Source organism: Charadrius vociferus, unplaced genomic scaffold, assembly GCF_000708025.1.
Source record: "Charadrius vociferus isolate BGI_N301 unplaced genomic scaffold, ASM70802v2 scaffold487, whole genome shotgun sequence".
NCBI lineage: Eukaryota > Metazoa > Chordata > Aves > Charadriiformes > Charadriidae > Charadrius > Charadrius vociferus.
In genome coordinates, this window is record NW_009649169.1 from 1,356,553 (window position 1) to 1,381,577 (window position 25,025).

Here is a 25,025-nt window from a genome sequence, read left to right on the forward strand (position 1 = left end):
AGGAACATGCATTCATTTTTCAAAGTTTGAGTATGTGATTCCATTATCTGCTCAAAAGCACAGAGCTCATTTAATAAACTTATCCAAAAGAATCCAAAAAAGAAGAATGTAGAAAGAAATGTAAGGTGGATGGAATGCTCGAATAGCCAAAAGCTTGAAGTACAGAGCATACAAGAAAAAGCAAGTTGATGTGATACTAAGTATGAAAATTATGCACAGTGGAAATCAGAGGCATGTAAGAGAAACCCTTTTCAAGGCTATGGTAAAACGTACTTTAAGAGTGTGCCATGAAACATCTGTTGTACGTGCAGGAAGACTAATACAAGCAGTACATGCATAGATTGTGTGGATATTAACAGAAGCAGATTTAAACAAATGCAGAATGTGAAGGGGGTTAAGCTTGCATTACAGGGCAGAGTTAAACTAATCTTCTAGCTTCTAGTCCTTCAGCCGTTGGTATGACTGAAAAGAACTTGAGATGGCTTCCTGTTTAAAAAAAAAAAAGCACATGACAAGTTGGGGGGAAAAAAGATCAGGAAGAGCCTGTTTTACATATGTGATGTTGCTTAATGGTGGTAAGTAGTTACAGTACCGAGTTGTGACCTATTTACTGTCTAGAGAAAGAAAACATCTATCAACGCAACCTTAGGACACATTACAACCATATCTAGTAGCATCTCTTGAAAAGATAGCCTTTCCCAGAAGTTAGTGAAGGAATTAGACTTAAACGTGAAGCACTTTATCCAAAATTCACTGTTCATAGAAACAATCAGAATGTGAAGACAGGAAATCTGAGTCATTCAGCTCTATATGTAACATTAAAATACAGGACACTTGGAAACCAAACAGATGCTGTTGTGGTTTTTGGTCTTCCCACCCCAAACAGAAGTGTGGCAAATGTACATTGTCTCATTACTGTGCTAATTTATCCTCTAATTTATCTTATACTGTCTTGCCACCTAAAAATCTTTTATTTGGGATCTGGTTCTGTGCGAGTAGCTGAAAATTTTAATGTGATTGCAGGCACTGAAGGTATAGGGGTGGAAAATCGGTGTATACAGATGGAGTCATCACAGAAATGTAGGACCACTGTTCCTGCTCAGCTAGTTTGCTTGCTGCCTAGTTCATCACAGTGCGTGTATGGCATAAGATGATCAACTTGTTTAAATCAATAGATACGTAACGACTAATGAGTAAAAAACTCAAGAGGTACATTAAGATCTGTTCATTGTAGCAATGGCTCACACTTGCAAACCTACGGTTTTATTGTAAAATAGGCTGTTACATAGTTCTGGAACTTAAACTTAATAGTTCAGTAATGCCTCTGCTAATAATCCTCTGTGAAATTAAACAGATATTTGCATTAATTCTGCTTCCTTTTCACCTCCAGGAGGTAAAACCAACGCAAATTCAAAATCATACTCTTTTGAATTCTAGAAAATTTTTGCCTTAACTTTGAGTTGGATTAACATAAAAGGTTATAAAATTATGATCACAGGTATGTGTGCATTACATTATTACAGATGAGTGGCCCACTTTCAGAGCTTTGTATGACATTTGAGGCACCAAAGAATTTTTTTTGCAGTTGCAAAAAAAATTATTTAAATGCATCATTCATTATATATACATGTATACACACACTATATATATTTACATATATAAATACATTAAAAGTTTTTAAATGAAAATGTAATGGGGACCGTACCAGCCAAATGCACTTTCACATTTTTTGCTTTCAAGTTACCAACTAATTTTTAAGGACCCAGATATCATCTTGAATGTTCCCAGGCTCCCCTTTCTTTGCTTAACATTGTTAATCTAGTTAAATTTGCTGAAATATATTTGGAAAAAAAAGGTTAATTTTAAAGTATTACAGTTTTAAAAATCTGAAAACTCAGTCAGTAGATATGAAAAAATGTTGGTGTAAAGTCTTTTAAATGTACCTTTAATCTTTGGTGCTTTTTTGCCTTTTCCCGGAGCTCCATGTGTTTGAAGATGCTTTGAAAACATGATCGAGACTTGTATTTTCTTTGGTTTAAGTGTGTAGAAAAATGCATCTATGTACATGCATAAACTGTGACCATAATTTTTTGTACCTGCATTAAAATAATTTTTGTTCAAAAATGCTTTTCTTGGACACCACCATTTGTTTATACCATGTGTTCAGTATATACACTTTGGAGAACTGGAAAACTGAATTCTTACATAGGTGAACATTAGCATCACCCAACACCTGTCAGAAATATGCTAAATTGACCTGAAGTAGCAAGTGGGTGGTAACACTTTTGTTTTAATAATGATTTTTACTTCAAAAGACATTGCATTTTCTTTAAACTACTCTCTGATACCTGTTGGTATTCTCAGATAGTTGCAGTATCAAGCAACTTTAATTAGGAGCAAAAAGATACTTATAATGTATGGGGAATAATTCTACGTGCTTTTTAAGCATTCTTTACTATGTTGAGTATTACCCTATACTAAGCCTGCAACTTCTAGGGCTGAAAAAGGTTCCAAATCTAGAACTGAAAGTGTTTTTTTTTCCCAGGCATTAAGCATTGTATGATATAATTGGAAATACTTCTTCAAGATGTATCAGTTTGATTCAATAAATACTGAAGTACATGTGTAATGTAAGCATGCAAATATCTTCAAGCTGCCTGAAGTTATACATGAGCTGAGGAGCTTTGTTGGATCAAAGTTTGTGCATTTCATTGCTGATAATCGTATTCTAATAACGTTCCTTCAGGTGGCTATAACTTGGATTTAGACTTTCCTTTTAAGACTGTCTACTCTAACCCGATTGCAGTTCACTGTAAAGGTCATGTAAGTTCTAATTTTCAAAGAGTTGCCGCTTGGTAGGCACCTTTCACAAAAAAATAATAATAAAATACGGAAAGTAGGTTGAAAGTGGTCATATCTGTGGGGAAAGGTCACTGGTACTTTGGTTATTTAGCCATATTCATTAAAACTATATAAATTGTATAGTTTGGATAATTTATAACATTAAATTTTGTGATTTTAATATCACATTGAAGGTTCAGCTGTACTCATTTCTTTTATTGTTTAACACCAGTGGTATGGACAAAAGACTTAAAGGGGGGGTGGTAGTGTTACTATTTTCTTAATTTATTTGGTACTGTATAACACCTTTCTGATTAAATGCAGTGTATGCATTTTGGGACTCTGTTAATTTGTAAAAGCTGTTACAGGTTCAGCAAGAAAGGAAATTTGTGCTTCCTTGTTGAATGTTAAATTATTTTACTTTGCATTTTATATAAGAGTACAAATTAAAACTGAGCCATCAAACTGCAATAAATCAACAGTAGTGTTTCATTTTAAAAACTTTTTTGTACTGTACATAGATTTGTTCAATAAAACATTGTCTTTGTTGTTGGTAGAAATTGATCTTGTCCTTTGGGGAACCACTCTGAAAGTACTGCTGTAATGTTTATGGTTACCATGTTATGTTTGGTGTATGATTGTTGCACAGCTGCTAGGTCTTGATGTTCCAGGTGTGTGGATATTTGGATTTGAATGGACTAAATCTGTTGAAGTATATCCAAGAATACCCAGGATTGTACCAGGGTCATTAACACAGAACTGCTGTCTCTCTCCCCCTCCCTGTCCTTCCTTTTAGTTAATTAACTTTCCTGCTGTGGTAAATTTGGGAGCTTTCAGTTAACTAAGTATTCAAAAAGTCTTAATAGTATTACAGATTCTTTACAAATAGATAACTGCTGAAGAGAGAAGTATGTCTGTGTGAGGGAGAGGAATAGCTTTTTTGGTCACCAGTGTGAGACGTCTGAAGAACACACCTACTGCAGAAAAAGCTTCCATCAGCATTTGAAACTCAGACACCCAGCAGTCCATCCTCGGGTTTGACTAGCACTGACCAGCTTCAAAACACTGGCAGCTTTAAGATCATTTATTTAAATAGTCAGCCAGGTGCACTGGGAACCAGGCTTTGTATTTAGTGCATGTGCCTATGTAATTTACAAGCATCATGTATTGTTCAGATGATACGTTCCCCCATAAAGGGGAAATCGGAACCCATGCGGAAATGGGGATCTGCTCAGTGATCAGCCCAGATCTCGGCGCAGGACAGGCCTGTGAGGTCTCTGACCTGGTAACGGAGGGCTCATGTAGTGGTTTTTAACGTGCAGATGGAGAATGGCATAAGGCTGGCAGGGCAGAGGTGGACGTGGTAGTGGTTGGAAGGACAATGTTAAAGCTTGCAAGAGGAAGTTGTATATGGTGTTTAAAAGAGAAAAAAAAAAACACCAAACAACTATGGACATGTTCATTTTAGTGGCTGGTATGGTGTTTACCCCTGGGGGAAAATGACTAGAAAATATGGTGGCTGTTAACCCCTTTAAAGCTATTGTGTCAGGCTTGGAAGCCAAACTTGGCACCACAAACAGGTCTGGGTGCAGCAGCTGTAAGATTCCTCTGTTTCTATTTGTTTGTCTTTCTCCAGCGTAAAATTGTTGAAGATCTGCAGCAGCCCTGTGTTTTGAGTACCAAGCGCTGGCCTAAACCTCCGAGGAAGATCGGTTGGCACTAAAACACAGAGCTGAGCCTCAGTTGTTGCACTGTATGAGCTTATGTTTGTTTCTGATCGTGCTGCTAATAGAGATAGTAACCTCTAGTGTGATACACTTGTTTCCATTGCTTTGTTTAGTCCCCTTGATTGATTGCTGGAGTCCAGTGATAAAGACAGTGTAATTAGTTTTTTCTTTTGCTTCAAAATATTAAGTGCTGTCATTTGAAAATGCTGGATCATTTAGATTTATTATTCAGTCCTCTAAATTCTTAATGCTCTTTGATCATGGATTTTTACTGTTTTTGCAAAACTTTTAACGGTGATTTTTTCGTGTAACCTTTGACTTAAAGCTTATCTTAATTTTCTACTTTGTATAATTTTGACAAGTTCCTTGCATAAGAAAATCACAAAGTTTGGACATAAGTATAAGGGTTCTCAAATCTCTGGTCCTATGGCATAGTACCTATTTTGCAGGCAAAATATTTATCAAATATTTATCAAAATGGCAATGTACACATAAGCCCTTTGATAAATTCATTGCAAAATATATTAACATACCAAATGTAAACTTTTATGCCCTGGATATTATTTCAGTTTCTTTGACATGCTAACATTTCAGGCAGAAGTAACAATTTTTCAGTGGAACAGTACCAGAAGTTAGTAACCGAATGCAGCATTGTAAGTTTTCACATCTGTGGCCCACTTCACAGCAGGTTATTGTGGCTGGTAAACAGCGCAGGAAAAAGTTGGTGTCCAGGGTTAAACATCTGGATTGTGATGACTATATAGTGAGCCTTGAGCCCAAGGGGTGGTTGGGGTGCCTGGATGAAGGAAGCACCTAACAATTAGAAGCGGCTGGATAGAATGAAGAGCTGCCCCAGTGTGCTTGAAATATTCTATGTAAGTTTAAGGCAAATGCCAACTTTCAGGTTGTTTGGTGTACAGGTGACTTTAAGTACTTGAATTTTGTGTGTTGAAAGTTGAAAAGGTCATATTGGAAACAATTTTTTTCCTATTAGAATTATGTAAGAAAAAAAGTAACTCAATGATGGCAGGTAGAAAGTATAAAATATCAATTCACGGTTATGAAATGAAATTGAATGAGAGGTACAGTTAAATGGGCTAGTTGCCATATGAATGGGCTTCATATGGCAACTAGCTACTGTTGTCCGTTTTTATGATATATTCTTTCACGCCATACACATCGTCTTCATCTATCAGCATAATTGACACTATATAAGCTAACTTGTTGGAAAATTTAGTGTAGGATAGCAGTGGTAAAACGAGTTAATAAAATGGCTAGTGTCATTTAAGTATGTGTGTAAATATCCTTAAGTTATAGTTTATGACTGGCCCCACCTATAAAACAGCTACTTCTACAGATTACTGTAAAATTTGTATCTGTTTGCTGCTGTTATAGTCAGCAATTTCTCATTTATATGGGCTGCATCAAAAGAAGTGTGGCCAGCAGGTCAGGGGAGGTGATTCTGTCCCTCTGCTCCACTCTCGTGAGACCCCACCTGGAGTACTGCGTCCAGCTCTGGAGTCCCCAACAAAAGAAGGTCATGGACCTGCTAGAGCGGGTCCAGAGGAGAGCCACAAGGATAATCCGAGGGTTGGAGCACCTCTGCTATGAGGAGAGGCTGAGCGAGTTGGGGTTGTTCAGCCTGGAGAAGAGGAGGCTCCGGGGAGATCTTATTGCAGCCTTCCAGTACCTAAAGGGGGCCTACAGGAGAGCTGGGGAAGGACTGTTTACTGGGGCATGTAGTGATAGGATGAGGGGGAATGGCTTTAAACTGGAAGAGGGCAGGCTTAGATTAAACATTAGGAAGAAGTTGTTCACTTTGAGGGTGGTGAGGCACTGGAACAGGTTGCCCAGAGAGGTTGTTGAGGCCCCATCCCTGGAGGTGTTCAAGGCCAGGCTGGACGTGGCCTTGGGCAATCTGGTCTAGTGGGAGGTGTCCCTGTCTATGGCAGGGAGGTTGGAACTCGATGATCTTCAAGGTCCTTTCCAACCGAAACTATTCTATGATTCTATGATTCAACTTAGCTTTCAAAGGAAGGAGAAAAAAATCTGTAACTGGTATTTTGGTTAAGTTCAGTACCTGCCATCTAAATAACCTTGGATATATTTTGTGCTGCCTTGCTGGTGTCAGAGCAGTGCCTATGTGACCTAAAGCATCTAGCACTGTCTGAAGCTATATTCCTGTGTATCAGTATCATTAAATCCAGTATTTTCTGTCTCTGTGCCCGACTTCTCCACTGTGCTCGTAGAAATGAGAGGACGGTTGACTTCTTAGGGATCTAATTTGCAGTAAATAAAATTCTGAATAGGGCAGGGGGGGTAGTGGAATGGGGAGAGAGGTTCGCTTTTAGTGACTCCTTGAGTTACAACTGCAGTTTAATGTTACAAGAGTTCTATTCACCTTTTGTTTATATAGGATAATAATTTTCCTGTTTCTTCCCCTTTAGGAATGCCAGTTTATATTCCTTGTCAATGATCAAAGTCGATTTTGAAAGTTTAAATGAAAACTCTATAGGGAATTCTGAGTGATAGGAAAGACCAGATCTGAACATTAAAGAGGCTTTCCAATCTCTGTGATGACAATGCATTTTTCTTCGCTCAGGATTAACGGCAATGTGACCATTCTAAGGCAATCTGCCAAAAAAAAAAAAAAAATTCACTGAAAACACAGAAAACATGCCAAAATAATCTAATTTTTAAAATGGCATCTTGATTTTTTTCCTGAATTCTAGAATATTCGGTTAGCTATTATTCCCCTGAAGGCTGCAAATCTAAATAGGTTTATTTAAATGTAAGCAAAATGAAGTGAAGGGTCATTTATATTTCTTGGATGCATTTTAGAATTTTAATCTTGCAGGATTAATTTTAAGAAATTCAAGATTTCAGCAGCAAAACTACCTCAGTGGCATGGAGGTTGTCCCATTTTTCATGAACTAATTTTGCTTTGTAAACTCTAATATGGATATGCAGAATTCTGTACTGCATATTATGGTGGGAGGTCTGTCTTTTACATGAAGAACACACAAGTAACTGGTCTTACAGAATGGCGCAATAGCTGTATGGCAACAGCATGTATATTATATATGAGGCTGATCTTGTTAATAGAACCTGTTAGATGCTGCTCTAACTGCGTAAAGAATATTAAATCAATATACACGTGAGGGGAAATTTGGCACAGCGGACAGTAAGCATTATTGTGTTGAATCTTTCCAGATGTTACAGGGCTGAATTTTTATCTGGAAGTTAGACTTAAAATTCATGAGCAATATTGGTTCAGCTGTTTCTGGTTTATTTTGTGTTTATTGCTATAGCTCAAGAGAATAGCTATTACTCCAGCTGTGAATGTGTGTTGGTTTTCCTTCTGATGAACTAGGGAGATCTGCACAGACAGGCTTTTTTCCTCAAAGAGGAAACAATCACCTAAAACAAATGTATGTGTAACATGGTGGGTAGGGATGTGTTCTGTGTTCATGTAGGTGTTCTGTCTTAGGTTTATGAGATCTTGAGGGCAGGCATTCATTATTACAGATCTGAATAGAGCCTACCATAAAGAAGTGTTGGGTTGTTTTGTCACATCTTTGCACAAAGGCATCACCAGTAGTTTTAACTCCTGTCTTCAAGCGATGGTCTGTGTATCCTTACAGAATCTAGGTCTTCCTGTTTTTGAAACCACAGGTAGCTTTAGCACCAAAAGGTGGCCTCCTTATGCTACCTGTATTAAAGCATGGGTTTGATGAAAGTGCCTGCCTTTTTCCACCACAGTGAGGTCAAGGACTAATTGCACCTGTGTTTTTCTCAGCACCAGCCCTCATGTAGCTTATGGTCCTTAGCTCAACTGATGCTTCTGCTGTCGTCTGTTTCCTTTTTTGTTCATCTTTCCTCCTTTTTCTTTCCTCTCCTTAACCCATCAAGTGACCACGATTGGGTTTTTTCTGCCCTTGACTGAGAAAATACTGCCACGTGGAGGAGCAGCACAAGGTTCAAGACTCTCAAGCTTCAAGAGAAGCAGCTTTGGCTTATAGAACTTCCTTTCCTCAGGTGGGGGCTGTGCTGTCAGGTTTTCTACTCTTGCAGACACGTGCAACTTGCTTGCGGTTAGTTCCTCAGCTGTCCAAGAGCTCCATCAGTCACGAGTGGAAGACTTCATACCACACTGGCTGCATCTCCACTATCCACAGATCAGTCAGTCCAGCCGAAGTCACTGCCGTAGACCTTACCACAGCTTGACTTCCAAAGGCTGTTGACACTCGAGGGCATCTGCCCGACTTTAGTAGGAGCACTGAGCTATTCCTCAGGAGCCAGGGGTGGTGGCTGTGCACAGCCTGGTCTTGTGGGGAGCCTGGCTTGTGCCAGGCCTCCCTCTCCAGGGGCTGTCGCCCTGGAGAGCTGCTTGGAAATACCGAGACTGCATGCCTTGGCTCTGCCTTAATGATGAAAACCTGTTGTTAAACAGCTGGGGGAGGTCTACTTTCCCTTCTCCTTTTCTTCCTCGCCTGGGCTGGTGGGTGAGGAGGGGAAGCCACCAGCTAGCTACCGCTAGCCATGTGGGGCAGGTGCGATCGCAGCAATTTACAGCAATACCGCACTGGCTCAAGGGGTGGGGGAAGAAAATGAGCATGACAAATTCACTATCTGATGGAAGGGAAGTGTGATACTTAAATATATGTATCATATATGTGAGGGATTTATAATTAAAGTTCACTTTCTTGTGACTTTCCCTTGCCCGTGGACTGGGCTGCAGCCATTGGATCCTTCCTGTGCCCGGCTTTGGCTCTCCACGGCCGGCCGAGGCCGTCCCCGGCCGGGGCCGGGGCCCGACACGCGGGAACGGTTTCTCCTGTTGCCGGGAGGAGCCCTGCGGCCCGACCTCGCCGCTCTTCTCGCCGGCGGCGCTGGCTCCCGGGAGGAACCTTAGTGCCAGTCGCTATTCCCCCCCGGTGCCGATTGCCGGGAGCACGGGGGGACGGGGGGCTGTTTAGAGCGCCGTCCGGGAAGCTGCCGTTGCTAGGGGCTGCAGCTTGGGGAGCGCCGCCCGCTCCGGCGGGCCGGGCCAGGCCGGGCGATGGCGTCGCTGGGGCTGAGCGAGCGGGAGCAGGCCGGGTGCCGCCAGCTCCTGGAGTTTCTCGAGACCGAGGAGCTGATGGCGCTGACGGACACCGTCACCAACCGCCTGGTGCACCCGGAGGGCCGACAAGGTGCGCGGAGCCGGTGACGAGACCGCGAATTCCTGCGGCGGCCTCCCTGGCCCCGCGGCCGGGATGTTATAGCCGGCCTCTGTCCTCCCTTTCCCCGGCCGGCCGGCCCCTGTGCTGCCCTTCACCGGCGGGCCGTGGGCCTGGCGGCAGCGCGGAGACAGCCGGGCCGGACGAGGAGGCGAGGCCGAGGGCTGCGGACGCGTCCCTGCTCCGCCGCCGCTGGCTTCGGGCCGGGCCGGCTCACAGCGGTGGGCCGGGGAGTGGGAGACGAGCTAGGCCGGTGTGCTGGAGCTGGCCGGGCCGGGGGAGGGTTGGCTCAGCCCGACATGTGCGGCTGCCTTCTGTTGGGCCGTAGATTTGGGGAGAGCCTTTTTCTGCAGTGGGCTGGCGTACATCCGAGCGGTACTGGGGTTTGGCTGCTGGGAGTCTGGGGTTTGTTTTGGCCAAGTGTCTCTTGCTATTTGCGTTAATGACATTTGCTTTCAGGTTTTGAAAGAGTAAAACACAAATCAAATATTGAACTTATTTCTTTGTAGAATGGAGCACTTTCAGGTGTCACTGTTCTTCATCACTTTGTAGATGTTGAGATTTGTTTCGTAAAACTTGATTTTGTATGTGACCTGAGACCATTCAGTGTATGGCCCTGAAATATACTTATCCAAAAAACCTTGAATATGTTTCATGTGATGTAACTCAGACCTGTAAGATTTTCCAAACACACTTGTTAAAAAGGTCTTGTAGTCTTTATTATTTCTTTTTTTCATCTACTTTTTGCAGTGGTTGTCAGTTAAATTAAAAGGTGTTTTGTGGGGTTTGTTTGTTTGTTTTTTGTTTTTTGGTTTGTTTTTTTTTTACTTCTGCTAGTAGTCTCTTCTTGTTTAAACTTACAGTTTTTATCAGTAACATGTTAAGTACCCAGCCTCGGTTCAGGTGAGAACTGGCTACTTTAAAAGTGAATTTCAGTTTGTCATGTTTCCTAATTTTGCCACAGAGCCTTGTAGCTGAATTTTTTTGAATGTTACACTCCAGTGTCATTGTGCTACAATGCATGGCATTTATTTATTTATTAGTGTGGAAATAAAACAGATCTAATTCCATTTCCATCAGTCATCAGGAACCTAGATGGAACCTCACTTTTGCAAACTACTGTGTGTTGTTTGAAAAACTGGAAACTTCTGGTACTAGAGTTCTTGTTCAGCATATGAGGAATCAGAGATTACCTTAGTTATCTCTCTGTATTTCTGTCAGTTTTGTGTTCATGGGAAACATTTGAAAACTTTCATTTTCTTCAAAATAACAATGTGTTCTCTGACAAGTTTGGAGATCATGTGAACTATCCATTTGATGCAGAAATTAAGATGCACGTTCCATATTCAGAAGAACCATAAAAGATTTGTCTGGTTCTTCTTTCTCTGTGTAATCTTGCTTCCAAGAAGAGAGGTGGATGGCTTCTTTTGAAATATCCCAGAGCTTTTCTAATGGAGAATGAAACCAAGCTCAGCTTTTGCTAAGTGAAAGTGCTGTATGGTGACACAAAGCAGGAAGCCCTAAATGATTTCCTGTTGAATGAACGTATTTTGAAGTTAAGTCTAGCTGCATCTCAGGAAGTATAGGTGAAATGCATTGTGTGCAAGAATCTTTATACTTCTTGAAGCACTTGAAGTTTCTGAACAGCTACAAATACTTGAAGAATATTGGTAATTTCATTTGGAAGAAAAATCTGCATCCTTTTAATCAAGCTCAAATAATAACAAGTTACAAGCAGTCGTTGATACTGGAAGTAAGGATTACAAGGTAGCAAGGTCTTCAGGAAAAACAGCACTGTTTTTTAAATGTGTTCCCAAGTCTTTGGATATCTTCTGTGTCTAAGATGATTAGTTCAGATACCAGTTTGTAAACAAACTTAAGTTTTTGCGTTTCACTTGGGCTTGTCTTGTATTGCATTTGGAGGTGCTGGTCAGGTTTGGGTTTCAATTATGAGTGAAGCAACAGCTAACTTAAATTTCTTTACTTGCAGAAGCCATTCGTGCCATTTTGGTTTACAGCCAAAGCGTAGAAGAACTTTTGAAACGCAGAAAAGTCTATAGAGAAATAATTTTTAAGTATTTGGCAGCACAAGGAATTCCAGTGCCTCCTTCCTCTGAGAAACAACTACTTATTGATCGTGTAAAGCAGTACTGGAGTGGGCAACTCACAACACATCCCTCAGAGTCAGGGGAAAGAAAACCACACGCAGAGGTGAGTGCTGCTTTCAGAAAGACCTAAGGATGCTTAGCATTGCTTTTGAAGGGTAACCAGTGTAAGTGTTCTAATGTACATCCAAAATGTGGCTCTTTACCTGTGTTTAAGAAGGTACTGAATCTCTTTAACTCTTGGTTTGTTTGATTTTGGTTGGTTTGTGGTTTTTGTTTTAAAATCACATCATTTAAAGGTGTCTGTGCCAACATATCACTTGCAGAGCACAGTCTTCTGCTTTGTCTTGCAAAGTATATTAGTACATTTGAACTCTGTGCGAAGTCTTCTCCATGCTTTTAATTTTTTAAGTTGTACTGTAAGCTAAAATAGAGGGTATTCACGAATAATTCTGTGGATTCAAGGACAACTAAACCCAGAGTTAATGGTACAGAAACCCTGGATAGCCTCTTGTCATTTTTTACTATGATGGATCCAGTCATCCTCCAGGCACACCAGGCACTAGCGATACCATTGTTAGGGCACATCTCGGAGCAGAGCAAAGAGATGCTCTTGATAGTAGATCATAAGGCAAAAATGTCTGTCAAACTGTTGTCTAAAATGTTGCGGACGAGGGAGGGAATGGAGAGAAAACTGCCTTTTGGTAAGTGGCCTTGATCTACTTGTAGAGACAGTGCAGTCAAAATAGCACGGTCTGTAAGCTGTTTTCCTTCTTATCTCTTGCAATTAGAGTGCAGAATGGACTTAGTGAATTTTTATATCATTGAAATGTAAAGTTTGTAGTAGTGCCAGGTCCGTGTTGTTTTTCCCTCTTGGTATTCGTAACACTTAATATAGTGTAACTAAATGTGTATTGGCAATTACAGGTTACTTTGAAGTTCAAAATTGTGCCATTTAGCAAATCCTCGCGGTGTAATGAGCTTTCGGTATTTTATTTGTGTCAGATCTTTACCATGTAGTTCTAAATAGCCACCTTGCTCTTTCAAGTGTTGTACTTGAGACCTAATGGGCAACAGCCCCACCACCTGGACTGTTAGAGCTCTGTAGTTGTTGATAACCTATTACGTTGAGCTTTCTGTCAGGGATTAACTGATGAGAATTATGATTTAGCTGAGAATTGTTTAAAAAATTTTTTTTGTGTGCATACTTTGGAAAAAAAAAAAACACTTTGCTCTTGCAAGATCACTTCCCAAGTATTACATGGTAGCAAAGTTTTATGATTGAAGGTAAGTAAATGTAATTCTCCAAAGTACTTCAAACGCATTCACAAAAAATGAGAAATTCAACTGGTTTATTTATCACATACATTCTTTGCCTTTATTTTCCCTGAATTCTTGTGGCCATTTTGAAGAAATGGATAACAGTTCTACATAACAGAATTAGAAATTAATTACAGTTTATCGTGAAACAAATACAGCATTTCTATATAAAAGTCTCCGAACGTTTCATACTTTATTACTTAATACTTACTTAAAACATACTTAATTTAATACTTACTAGACTTGGATGTTAGCAAACTTGACATTTGATTTACATCTAGAAGTCTTGCTGTCAAGTTGCAAATACCGAGAAGCCCTACAAAATAAGTGTACATTTAGTTCTCGTTCAAAAAACATGTCACCTTACAGTTGGAGGTCATGTATCTTTACATTGGAAAGTTTGGGTGATTTTTCATACGTAAAAACCCCTTACCTATAGTAAGAGAAAGCAGAGGATAAACAAACTACGTATGTACAAATTAAATAGACTCACAGGACTGCTACTTGAGCATCCGATTGTTGCCTTTTACAGTGACACTTCCTTTAGAAGGAAGTGTCTTGTAAACCAAATGTGTTTTTATAATCAACTGAAAAAACTGTTTTAAATATCTAATTTCTAAGCAACTTGTTTCCTCAATGTTTGTCCTTAAGTTTTGCTATTCTTTTACACAGTTGTAGACGTACCAAGAATTCAGTTGCAAGGAATAAATTTATTTTTTTCTTAGCTTGACCCATAATAGTGTCTAAAAAAATCTTACTGTTCTTACTGCTTACTTTGTTGCAGTACATATGTAGTGATACAACACGTGGAGTGGTTTGTCACACTCTTCTGATACGGTTTTAATAACGTGACCATTGGTTCTTCACTGATACTTGCTTTTGCTACTTACTGTGAATTTGGCTTCAAAACTTCATACCCACCACTCTGTTGTCAGTCTCAGCAACCCATCATTAAACCTAAATATTTTTGAAGTATTTTTTAGCCCTCTACATCTTAGATGTATTTTAGGAGAGTGTGTGTGTGTCATTTTCTGTAAAGCAAGGAAAAAAAGGGCACAAGTGACTTGTCCATAACCATTGAGGAACTATTGGAAGATGTATTTTCAGTTGCATGCTTTCTTTCACTGACTCATTCTTCTCTGAGGCTTCTGGACATGACAAGAATCTTTGACTGAGCCTTTTCAAATTATTATTTGAAGGTTTGGCTGTTTGCTAGCAATGTTTACTTTGTCTCACTACTTAAAAATACTTTCTCATCAGATTCAGTGTTGAACAAAAGATTTTATGACAGTCTGAAGAAAGGATTTTATGACAGGCTGAATGGAGTTACCTTTATTCCCAGAGTAAGCCTGTGCTGCTGTGTGAAAATCCCTGCAGCCTTCCTATCCCAATGTGATATTTCCTCAGTCTGTTTTAAGTGATCAGTTGTCCAATTAGAAAAGTAACTGAGATTCCTCAAGACTTTTGTCTATTTTGGAGGAGCAAAGGTAACATAAGTTATGGTTTTCTTTGATTTGGGCTCTTTTACTATTAGGAATATGGTGAGGACTACAAACATCACTCATGAAAGTGACCAAGTGTCTTTTGGATGACTTTTGGCAGTCTTACTGCCAAACAGGGCTAAATTGAGGCACGTCATCTGGTGGAGAAAAAGTTCTGGGGAATACATTAATTCTTTGAGTTTCAGCTCTCCCAGGGTTAGTTGTGCATTTTGTTGGCATATTCCACTGACATAGGTAAAATGCCTCCATAAAGCAGAAGTACTCTGTCAGCTTCAGGTATTAGGAAACGCATATTCAAAAGGTGACTTCCCAATAAGTCCTACTGGTTTTTATCAGCTATATGAAGGTGCAGAGACCAACACAATTCACCAGATTAAAAGAGACTGAAGGCAACATGAAACGGGAAAAACATGTCAACATAATCGCTTATTTATAAGCACTTTTTGGGAAATTGCTATGCCTTAATATGAAATTAGCTTTTCAGGTTAAGTCTGTATCTTTCTTGTTTTTCTGTAACCTTCTTTTGGAAATGTGAAGGCCAGTGAAAAGTTACTAACCCAGCTACTTTTTGCTCAGCAGGAGTTTTGTCAGTGTGAGAATCATGGTCTCATGGAAGTAGTTCAAAAATCCCTCCCTGCCCTTCTTCAGTAGAGCCAGGATTTTCCTCTTTGTTTATAAATTGTAGACCAAGACAAAACTGAAGGACTATTCTAACTGTAATTCAAATAACCTACTCTGATTTGCTAGATAAGATAATCATCTTAAAAATAAAAGAGATTTTACTTTATTGTTTTCCTTCAGGCACTCTGTCTTGGAACATTTAAAGAACACTTAAAATGTTTAAAATAAGTATTTACACGATTTTATGTTGTTCTAAATGGTAATCTCGCACGTTAAGGCTAAATAGTTCTAAGAAAAAAAATGTGCTTGATTGCAGAGTCACGGAGAGAGACAAAAGTCACCACAAGATGCCATTCGTGATCTAGGAGAGGAATTCTGTCAATGGTTCTTTGAACTCCTGAATTCTCAGCATCCCTTGGGAGCAAAATCTGAAGAAGGATGGGGACCACAGCATTTTTGGGAAGATGCTAAAATGAAGTTCTGTTACAACACATTAGAAAAAAACATGGAAGAATATGTTGGTGCAGAAATGGTGAGCCTTCGTCTCCTCTCGTTGGTTAAAGAAGAATATCTTCTGTTCAACCCTAATTTGCATGCCAGTGGACTGAAATGTACCATGTCTCGACATGGGTTAGTACTGGTAGCAGTGGCTGGCACGGTACATAGAGACAACACTTGTTTGGGCATCTTTGAACAAATTTTTGGACTCATTAGCTGTCCTGTTAAGGAGAATACCTGGAAAATAAAAGCTGTGAACCTTAAAATAGTTGGACAGAATGCTCTGGAGCCTGGGATGCAAATTGAAAAACCCTCCCTAAAATATGAGTCAAACCAACTGCAAGAGTTATATGATGGGAAAGAACTGACTGTGTTTGAACCTCAGAAATTCTGAGCAATTCTTTCACAACTGAGTGACTGGGTGAGGAGGGGAACATACACCACTTGGCTGCAACCATTTCAATATTCAACTGTGCACGACGTGATGTTGTCTCTTTTTTGAGTCGTATTTGCTGGATGATGAACTGAGTGGAATACAGAGTCTAAAGTATTAATAAAGGTCATGCTTTTGGGCACCTTTCCAAGAGCTAACAAATATTTCACAGTATTACTTCAGATTTTGTACTGTAGTTAAGAATGGAGTTAGTTTGGTTATTCTTGGTTACAAAACGTGGTTACATTTAAATATGGGTTGGCAGCAGTATATAATGGGCTTAGATGACTTGGGGTTCACAAACTGCAGGTTGCTTTTCTTCAGGTCATCAGTTTAAACTCCGAGTTGTAACAGGAAGTCGTTGTTTCTGGCTTTTTGGAATTGGGATTGGTGGGTGTCTAAATGGACTTCAAAGTCCCAAGAAAACCATCTGCGCTTTAGGAGTTTTTAGAGAGAACAGACAAACTAATGTGAATGAACACTGCTGCCACTTAGATTCTAAATGTGGTTCTGTCACTGAACAATAGTAGTAGTTTAATGGGACAATGCAAGGAACTTAGCATCATTGAAGTCTTTTTCTCTTTGGGTTAATAGCTTCCTTTCCTTTTACCTTATGGTTCCAACTTTGTAATGAATACTGACAAACTCTCTGTTGTTCTATCTGTGTCCCCAAGCAGACAAATTTGAAATGGTTGCCCAGGCGCCCATTTCTAGCACTGACTCTTGGATCAAGTAGTTGATTTCATGACTTACAGCAGCGCTGTGTGAACCAAATGCTTTAATAATTATTTTGTATATACTTGCAACAGAGTTTTTAATATAAAACTTGTGATTTTTGTATGTTTTCTCAAAATAAGAATTGTCTACTCTGAGCTCCTTTATTACATTTGTTAATGCTGGGCAGTTACAATGATAAGTGATACTAAATAAATAATCTAATTACTACTTAATAACTGAAATTATTGCCATTGTAGAACTTGAGTTTTTTTACTTTTTATTTATAAGTGATAAGAGGTGAAACGAGGGAAACTTCTTTTTCTGCAGCTTGCGTGGATTCTTTGTGAGTTTTGTTTTAAGTTTATAGCTTCACCAATACAAGTTGTGAAAACGGAAACATTCCCCATGGCACATTCCACATTCTTGTTGAAGATGGCAAATCATGACATTATGGGTGAGTGAGGGAAAACAGCAAGATTCTGGTTTGCACAGAACTGATTTTTATGAACAGTCTGAATCTTGAGTTCACTTTAAAAATTTCTAAAGTAATTTGTTTTCTAAGGAAAAGTTCAAGTACTGTGCTGGAATCCTCTTTCCCAATAAACAGTTGGGTTGCGGCTTCTTCAGCTACTGTTGTATGATAAGTAAAAACCAACCTGAATTTAAAATTCAGAAGAAGCAGTTTCCTTGTACATGTTCAGAGTTGCTTTCCTCTTCAGGTGAGGATGAAAGCCTACCTACAGGCATGAATGGGTACCTTTTCAACATTCAGTGTAACAGTCTGCAATTCAACTAAATATTTTGTCATTTGCAGAGCTGTACTTTGTAACTGGCAGCATAGCTATTACTTGAGTGTGTTAAATATGAACATGACTAAGGGTATAGTTTTCATTGCTGCTTTAAGTTGGTGTGGTGTGGGAGGGCCCCGTCCTCACTCAGGTACCTGTCCTTGCTTCCTTCTTGTGTCGGCAGTGATACTTGTGCTAACTCTGAACAAGAGGGAGTGGGGACTGATCCCAGTGAAAACTAACTGGTTGTCAGAAACCCTTCAGGCTGATGAACTCTGTAAGAAGGCTGGCCACGCAAGTGCTAGTGTCAGCTTGAGGAACAGAGATGAGACTTTGCTTTTTTTGGTGACAATCTGAATTTCTGTAGGATTAAGCACATGATCAATGCTTACATTCAAACGTTTATGCTTGATCACTTCAAAATATTGAATGCAAGGAGCTTTTTACTAAGGCTAAGCTAATGAACTTATTGTTACTCCTTCAGTTCTCCTACACAAAGTTTGCAAGAAAATGTTAAATTGTCACAGCCTTGTGACCTCTGTGTAAATCCGTGTTCTGTTGCAGAGTGGAGCAGGCGCTGTATGATATACTGATGTCCTGTTGCACTTGCTGCTCTTGCACTGTTGATCAGGCTGTAAAGAATCTGCATGCATTAGTCTGTGCTCATCAGCTGCTGAATGATAACTGATTTTTGCAGCAGCTAATTTTGGTGTGTGCTTATGGGTTACTTTAAATTGTAGTTACCAAGGAGCAGCTGGTATCAGCAGCTCACAAGCAGTTTGACGGCTGCTGATGAGCAGCAGTCATCCCAGGCTGCTGCTGCAAAATGCGGGAAACGCTACAGTATCCGCTCTTTACAATTTCACTACCTGAATATTTGGTAGGCACTGACAGTCAACTAATGCTAAGTAACTGTGGTTTTGCAGTTATTAACTGGTATGACTTTTTATCTTGTGATACACCTTCCTCTTTTTCTCCCGGGCAGGCATTCCCTCTTTCAAAAGCATACTCATCCCTTCTAAATGCATTTTATCTCCGCTTGGAAAAAAAGGATTCCAGTTTTATAATGGTTCTTCAGGCTCTCCATCTTGCAGGGAGGCAGAACTGAGTTTTGAAAGCTGCTGCCTGCCTGTTTCCAGTCAGTTGTAGGGGAGGCAGAGAGGTGGTGACGCCTTTGCTCTTTGACACTTAATGTATGTAGAAGCATGCCTGTTTTGTGCCATGTGAGAGCTGTGTGGTCATATTTGCAGCACGACACCACAGGATGTCACAGGTGTTTTTCTGGTGTTCTGATTATTGTATATAATATGTATCCTTACTGGGAGGTCAGAAGTCAATTTTCAAATCATTGTCACATTCAGATTTATTTTTTTTAAGAGTAGGAAAACACTAACCGCAAGGTAAATTTGAGAAGGTACTTTTAGTTTAACCTTGACTTTAAGGAAAATATTAGGACTTGTTTAAATGGACTACAGCCAAAACACCTTACTTGAAATATTTATGGAAGTGATTTCATCACTCCCTCTAGATGCTGCCATTCAGAGCTGAAGTAACTTCTAGTTGGTTTACCTTTGGAAACAGTGGCCATTTTTGTTGCGTTTAGGAGATTCAGAAAAATGAAATGAAAGTTCTTTAAAACTATTTTCATCAGTTTTCCTTTGTAGCACTATTTACTGAAAATATTTGTCTTGAGCTTTGACTAACAATTGCTTAGGTATATCACTACTACTTAAGCTGAAATGCTAAATTTATACTCTCTAGATCTGTCTCTGGAAAGTAATTTGATAGTAAGCAAAATGTTGACTTGCAACAAAGCAGCCGGAACCTGCTGAATTGTATAAATGTTAAACAGTGGAATTGTGACCCTCTGTTCTAATCGGCCACACCAGACGTAGTTAGGTGTTTTGTCTCTGAAGTAGGAAGTTTTAATGTCTTAAAGCAATATATGAGTGGAACTTCTGTGATCATGCAGGCCATCTACCTTACTACAGGTTATACTGTATTGCTTTGGCTGTGCTTACTCGCCTGATGCAGAAGAAGAAAAGCAATTGCAAGAAGACCTTACACAGAGCATTAAACATGTTCTGACTTGTTTCTGTGGTCTAAATATCCAGCAGTGCTCAATTGCATGTTATTTTTATCAAGCTTGTAATAGTAATGAAAGAAATGTGTTTTTCTTTTGGATGCTTTTCCAGTGTATTTAGTAATATGTAAAAGGTGTCTAATATTCTTCATGTATGTCCTGCTTGTTTAATAATCTGATGAGGAAATCTTAAGGTTGATGACTTGACACCATCAAAATCCTTGCCAGCTTGTATTTTCCCCCCCCTCATAAGTTGCAAAGGTAGATAGACGTTGCCTTTGCACACTTCAGTGACTCTTTTTCTTAACATTCCATAATGCATGTACCATTAAGCAAGCTGTCAGTTTGACTCTGTTTCCTACATCCAGTTCCCTGAACTTCAAAACCCCAAAGCTTATTTCAGGCACTACTTCACATCTCAGATTAGCTCCAGTTTATTAGGTCACAAATTTATTGTAATATACTCCGCTGGTGGCTGCAGAAGCAGCTCAGCTGTTAAACCATTGGATTGAGGAAAACAATTAGTTTGCAATCGTGATAGTTTTCTCACCTGAAATGTTTACAAGCAATAGTGTGTCTCACACTGGCTGCAGAGTACCTACACTCCTCTTCACGTGACTTAATACAAATTAGGCAGGATAGAAATGACAAAGTTTCCCTGCTAAGCACTCTATGAAAGTGCAGGCTCTTAATTCTCCGGGGGGTCTGGGTGCCTTCAACAGCATATAGATCTCTTAATTAGTAGTTGTTATTTTGGAATTGGAAGCTAACAGTATGTCAGACACCTAATGCTGCTAAGGACACTTCTTTGAGCTAAGGCTTTGCAGATCTGAAGTAAAGCCTGCTGTAGGAGGTGGGGGCAGGCAGATGTCTGCAGGAGAATCAGCTGTGCTAACCCATCTTCTGCTCTGTTGTTTGAACAGATGCTTGTGCTGTGTTTTTTTCAGAACAGGCTGTAGGAAAATGTCTTAATGTGGTACACCTCATAGGCATGGATTTAAGGCTTTTCAAATAGTATAAATTTGAGTTTATTTGTAAAATCTTTACTAACTTTTTTTGGCAGTTGAAATAATTTACGTAAATCAAATGCTTTTTGTGGCATGTAGCTGAAAACTGATTTATTACCAGAAAGCCAACTGTATCATGGGCTGCATCAAACAAAGCACAACCAGCAGGTTGAGAGAGGTCATCTTCCCCCTCTACTACACTCTCATGAGACCCCACCTGGAGTACTGCATCCAGCTCTGGGGCCCCCAATGTAAGAAGCATGTGGACCTGTTGGAGGGAGTCCAGAGGAGGCCCATGAAGTTGATCCGAGGGCTGGAGCACCTCTCCTATGAGGAGAGGCTGAGAGAGCTGGGGTTGTTCAGCCTGGAGAAGAGAAGGCTCCGGGGAGACTTTATAGCAGCCTTCCAGTACCTAAAGCGGGGCTACGGGAAAGATGGGGAGGGATTCTTTATTAGGGAGCGTAGTGGTAGGACGAGGGATAATGATTTTAAACTGAGAGAGGGTAGATTTAGATCTTAGGAAGAAATTCTTTACTCTGCAGGTGGTTTCCCAGAGAAGCTGTGGATGCCCCATCCCTGGAAGCGCTCAAGGCCAGGTTGGCTGGGTCTTTGAGCAACCTGATCTAGTGGGAGGTGTCCCTGCCCATGGCAGGGGGGGTTGGAACTAGATGATTTTTAAGTTTCCTTCCAACCCAAACTATTATATGATTCCATGATTCTATTATTAATTATATGATCTTTTAAAGAGAGCATCAGATCTAAAGATGTAGAGTAAGTTCAACCTACAGAGTGATGCCATGCAGTAACTGGTGGCAGAAGAAATCCTAGTGTTAGAAAATGTGAAAGATGATTGCAGCAGCAAGATTGTATCATTGCAGAGTATTGTATCTTTACCGTCTCTGTATATTTTATTAAATGTGAAGATCTAATATTACATTAAATGTGCAAATACAGCTACTTTGCCAGCATTACATTAGTAAGAACTGCAGTGTTTTCTTGTATCAGTCTTCAAGCATCACCGCTCCAGTATTTTTTTTTAGCTTGTGACTGATTTCTTAGTCTCTTCAAACCAGACTGAGAGAACTCAATAGGTTTAACTGTTACGTGTGAAGAAGTGGAGGAGAAGAATATTTGCTTGAAATACTGATTTGTGTCTAATTCCCGGTTAATTTGGATAAATGTCACATACTTTTGACAAATTGGTTTTAAAGACTCACAGGTATTTATTAGAGTGGAGTCTAAAGATGGGTAAGTAACACCACGTTCTTGTTAGTTGTTTCCTCTAATGCATGCTTGTATTTGAAATTCAGCGTTAAGGAACTTCCAAGACCATGAATGACATAAGCAGCTATGTAAGGCATTCCAGGTGATGAACTTTATAATTTCTTTATTGTCCTGCTTTTGTTTTTTTCCTGTTCTAATTGTCTTCATTATGGCAGGAAATTTTCCAAAGTTCCTTTGTCATGAGACACTTCTGCTTCTTTTTGCATTGCTTGCTATTTCTTGCAATCCCTTACCTATCTTGATAGCTCGTTCTTTTTCCCTTAAGTGTTTGAGAAGGGTAAATTCTGCAAGGTGATCGAGTTCTGTAAAAAGAGAAATACAGGCCATCCATAAAGAGAGCAAAAATCAGAGGATTTGGCCTTTCAGTCATGCAATGTACTTCAGTGTTCAAAGGATTTTGTTTTTGAAGATTTACTGCAGATTGAAAGCTTCTTTTTTCAGGAAACAAAGTAGAAATCCTAAATTAAATGTAATGTTTGTCCCACAGCTTGGAATTAACAGGAGCTGGTGTCAACAACTATTTTTCCATATGTATTTCATTATAAGTCCTCAGGCTCTGGTTTAGAGTCTGACGTATTCACCAACACAAAACATGGGGCTCTCCTCCCTTCTGTACAACGCTGACATGCTTACAGTGCGCTTGGCAATTCAAACAATAGTACTAGCAGCAACATACAGTAGCCAGGGACAGGAAAGAGAGAGACTTATTTAGTCTGCCTGTCAGTAAAGACTGATAAAAGATGGCTAAGTGGGTAAGATGGCACAGGTAGGTTGGAGGACAAGCAGCTGGAAGTGGTAGCTGTGACCACAGCAGTGGTTGTTGGAGTGCCTCGTTAATTGAGGAGGGGAAGATGTTAAAGAGCAGAATTTTACGTATGCCGACAACATTTCCGCTGGCGTTAAAATCCTTAATCTGACATTTTGAGTTTCAGTTAATTTAAGCATCTCTCTGGAAAAGTTAATTAGCCTGTGTGCCATGTAAGTAAACCTGGAATGCAGAGTGATGCCAGTCGATTGCAAGGAATCCTCTTTTTTAAACTCATTTTCATCTGTTAGTAGTAGAAAGGAACGACCTTGTGTCACTGTAGGGGTAATAGCAGTGCTATAATCATCCCTGCCCTGTCTGCAAGAAATCCAGAGGCTGGGTTTAGTCTCAGCAGGCGTAATGGCCTTTTGGTGACATCTGGTGGCAGATTCATGGCTTGCCTCTAGCCGCACACTTGATTAATGCGTGCGCTGATGCAGGCACAAGCACCGGGGGCTTGCTCTGGAGACAGAGGAGGAGGTGTCTGCTTCATCCCTTTCCTTGCTGGCCATGAAATGGCCTGACATTGCCAGTGGCTCCTTTGCCTTGATCAAAAGGAAGGCTTGAAGGCAATCCATCAGCCCTTGATAGGGATCTGAAGGATGTTTTAAAGATTTCAGCCCATCAGTGATGTCAAGCTGTGATATTCGGGGAAACCTGTTGTTCTAGGGTTGTAGAGGGGGGAAACATTATGGTGATAAGGCAGCTTCCTGGCAATAAAATTTCAGCTGACTTGTTAACAAATGCATTTCTTTTGGCATCTGCTTCCCTGTTTTTTTTTTTTTCCAGAATGCCTTGCTTCAGCGGCTGAGATCCTGAAGGCAGCACAGTTGCTGTTTCTCAATATTGCTTGTAACTGCAAATCTTTATCACCTCTTGGGCCCAAGAAGAGGAGGATTGCCCTTAGTCAGAGGTATTCCGTAGCCCTCTGTGTCATGCTGAGATCAAAGAGTGTTCTTTCTGGTTTTGGGGGTTTTTTTTGGTTATTTTTTGTTGTTGCTGTTGGTTTTGTTTTTTTTTTTTTCTGATTCCCCAGTCCTTTTTAAAAATGCCAAGAAAACAGCCAGATTGAATATACTGGAAATTATATTTGAGCAGACAAGGTAGACATGCCCAGCCCATCACATTTTACATAGAGTAGAATGAGAAGTAAGAAACTTCCTGTCTTGCTTTGATAATGAAATAATAAGTATAATATTAAATAATAAATATGAAATTTATTTAGCCTGTTGCCAGTAGTAATTGCCCTTACAGGGGCTTTTTAGAGACATGGATCAGAACAAAGCAGAAGTTTTTGTGATAGTCTTATTTGTGCAGAGAGGCAATGGTTCAAGCTGTGCTGACTTCGGTTACAAAATTGCAGTAAAAGGCATCCAGAAAGCCACTGACAGTCATTAGCTGTTAAAGCAGCTGTAGTTGTTTTTCATATAGGTAACTGCGGAGCTTGCTGGGCAGGTTTATGCAGTTAGAAAGGAGAGGGGGAATGGCACGCAGCCTGACAGTTCCTCCGTACTGCTTTTTGGTCTGGTTTGGCCCTGCTCTGGAAGAGGCAGGCGTCTGCTGGATGGAACAAGGTATATGTAATTGGTGCACGCCCGCCTCTTCTCTGCACTCGGAGAGTATACTTGCAAGGGAAATAACATCATGGTGTACATGCTGCCATAAATCACTGATTTTAAAAACAGTAAAAGCCAAAGCTTCTCATATCTAGATGAGGTTTTGGTGCCTTGCCAGCATTTTCCCACATGAGACTACTGAGAGAAAGGAAATGGCGATTTTTAATAACTTGACTGTGATTTAACAAAAGAGAGACTCATCTTTTATCTTAGAGCTTTCTCCCTCCTGAGCTGCTGAAGTCTGCCACAAGCCTCGTGGCTTGTATCTGAGAACCTCAAAAGAAGAAAAAGAGTAGTTACTGTCCCTAATAATGGGCGGGAGCAGCTTTCAGACAAGGAATGAGTGAATAGACTGGGGCTTCTCCACCAGGAGAGGTGACAGCAGGGAATAGTAACTCCCCACCTCCTCCACTGTAAGAACTGGGGAACGGAGTAAAACTTGCAGGTGGCAGGTAG

General features: G+C 40.1%; 1 protein-coding gene across 1 annotated transcript; it reads left to right on the forward strand.

The window, feature by feature from the left end:
- Window positions 1–9,630: 9,630 nt before the first annotated feature.
- LOC104289544 (chromosome unknown open reading frame, human C3orf38) lies at window positions 9,631–16,230 on the forward strand. Its single transcript, XM_009888502.1, has 3 exons — window positions 9,631–9,763; window positions 11,781–12,001; window positions 15,655–16,230. Exons 1-3 carry the CDS (start codon window positions 9,631–9,633, stop codon window positions 16,228–16,230), a joined length of 930 nt encoding a protein of 309 aa, XP_009886804.1.
- The last annotated feature ends 8,795 nt before the right edge of the window (window positions 16,231–25,025 follow it).

Bases quoted from the DNA above. Each gene is read 5' to 3' on its own strand.
- LOC104289544 (XM_009888502.1), top strand. From the start codon at position 9,631: ATGGCGTCGCTGGGGCTGAGCGAGCGGGAGCAGGCCGGGTGCCGCCAG. The intron at 9,764-11,780 runs GTGCGCGGAGCC...CTTTACTTGCAG, and splicing joins GCACCCGGAGGGCCGACAAG to AAGCCATTCGTGCCATTTTG. The intron at 12,002-15,654 runs GTGAGTGCTGCT...GCTTGATTGCAG, and splicing joins AAAGAAAACCACACGCAGAG to AGTCACGGAGAGAGACAAAA.